A 1357-nucleotide genomic window follows, 5' to 3' on the forward strand; every position below is an offset into this window, starting at 1 on the left:
CCCCCCAAATCGATCCCAAATCTGCTCCAAACTGCCCCAAATCACCTCCCAGCCGCCCCAAATCCCTTCCCAGCCTCCCAAAATCCCTTTCCCATCCCCCCCAGTCCCATACATTGATGCCGAAGCCGGCGGGGGGGTCGAAGTCGCCGGGAGGGCGGGTCAGGCTGCGGTACTGCTGGTACATGTCGTCCCCAATGTCCGACAGCAGCTGGCTCACCTCGCTGGGCGCTGCGCTCTTGGGGTCCCCCTTGTCACCTGAGGGGGACACAGGGTGAAGAGATCTCCCAAAATCCCCCCCAAAGGGGCGGGAGATCCCTGGACCACACCAATTTCCACTATATGAACACCAATCCCCCCATACGAACACCCCAATTCCACCCTATATAGACACCCCAATTCTGTCCCTATAAGGGCACCTCAATTCCTCCCCATATGGACACCCCAAATCCGTGCCTATAAGAGCACCCCAATTCCATCCCTGTACGGACACCCCAATCCTGTACCCCAATTCTCTCCTCCTGGGGGTACCCCGAGTCCCCCCAGACCCCTGTCAGAGGTGGGGTGGGCACCCTGGACATTGCACGGGACACCCCAAATCCAACTCCACGTGCATCCCACTCCTCCCCCTGCACCCCAAACCCTGCTGGGGCTGTCCCCCGAGCCCCCCAGCCCCCCGTACCTTCATCGGGGGCGTGATAGGCTGCCAGGGCATTGAGCATGTCGTAGATGACATCACGGATGGGCTCGGGGATGGGCGGCAGCGCGGCCGCTTTGGCCGGAGTGGTCTTGACCAGCTGCACCGCGTTGGGGCCCTTGATGCGCAGGTTCTCAAACTCATCGTCCGAGGCTGGGTAATGGTGAAAAAACAGGGAAAAATGGGGAAAAATGGGGAAAAATTGGGTGTCAGCCTTGGGAGCCTCCCAAAGGATGTGGGACCCCCACAGCTGGGGCCAAGAAAAAGGGACCCTGCTTTTGTGGTACGAGGCAACCTTGGGATCCCTGTTTTCAGGGGAAAAGGAACTCTGGGACCCTGTTTTTGGGGTTAAAGAGACACCCAGGACCCTCATTTTGGGGTTAGAGGTACCCCACGCAGGTGCCAGGGACCCCACAGAGCCTGTCCCAACTGGCAGAGCACCCCCAGGAGCCCTTTCCAGGTCCCAACCCCCTCTCCAGAAACTCATCCCAGGTTCTGGGGTCCCATGACCCCTCCAGAAGTCCCCTCAGGGTACCCAAGGCCCCTGTGAAAACCCCATTCTGGGTTCCAGAACCCCCTCCAGGAGCCCATTCTGGGTCCCACCCCACTGCTGGGCTGCAGGACCCCTGTGAGAGCTCCCCCCCAGATCCCAGGACCCCTTTC

At 60.5% G+C, this 1357-nt stretch overlaps 1 protein-coding gene across 1 annotated transcript in view; it reads right to left on the reverse strand.

Annotated features, from left to right (window-relative positions):
• LOC130587571 (E3 ubiquitin-protein ligase HUWE1-like) overlaps nucleotides 1–1357 on the reverse strand; it is a gene marked incomplete at its 3' end in the record, with an annotated part of 15033 nt that overhangs the window by 2475 nt on the left and 11201 nt on the right. The window contains exon 13 of the mRNA XM_057388552.1: nucleotides 26–255. Within this exon, the coding sequence (XP_057244535.1) occupies nucleotides 26–255 (230 nt within the window). The remainder of the gene's footprint in view (nucleotides 1–25; nucleotides 256–1357) is intronic.

The sequence above is a fragment of the Malurus melanocephalus genome, unplaced genomic scaffold (assembly GCF_030028575.1).
Source record: "Malurus melanocephalus ecotype Western Australia unplaced genomic scaffold, MMel_1.1 scaffold_2097, whole genome shotgun sequence".
Taxonomy (NCBI): domain Eukaryota; kingdom Metazoa; phylum Chordata; class Aves; order Passeriformes; family Maluridae; genus Malurus; species Malurus melanocephalus.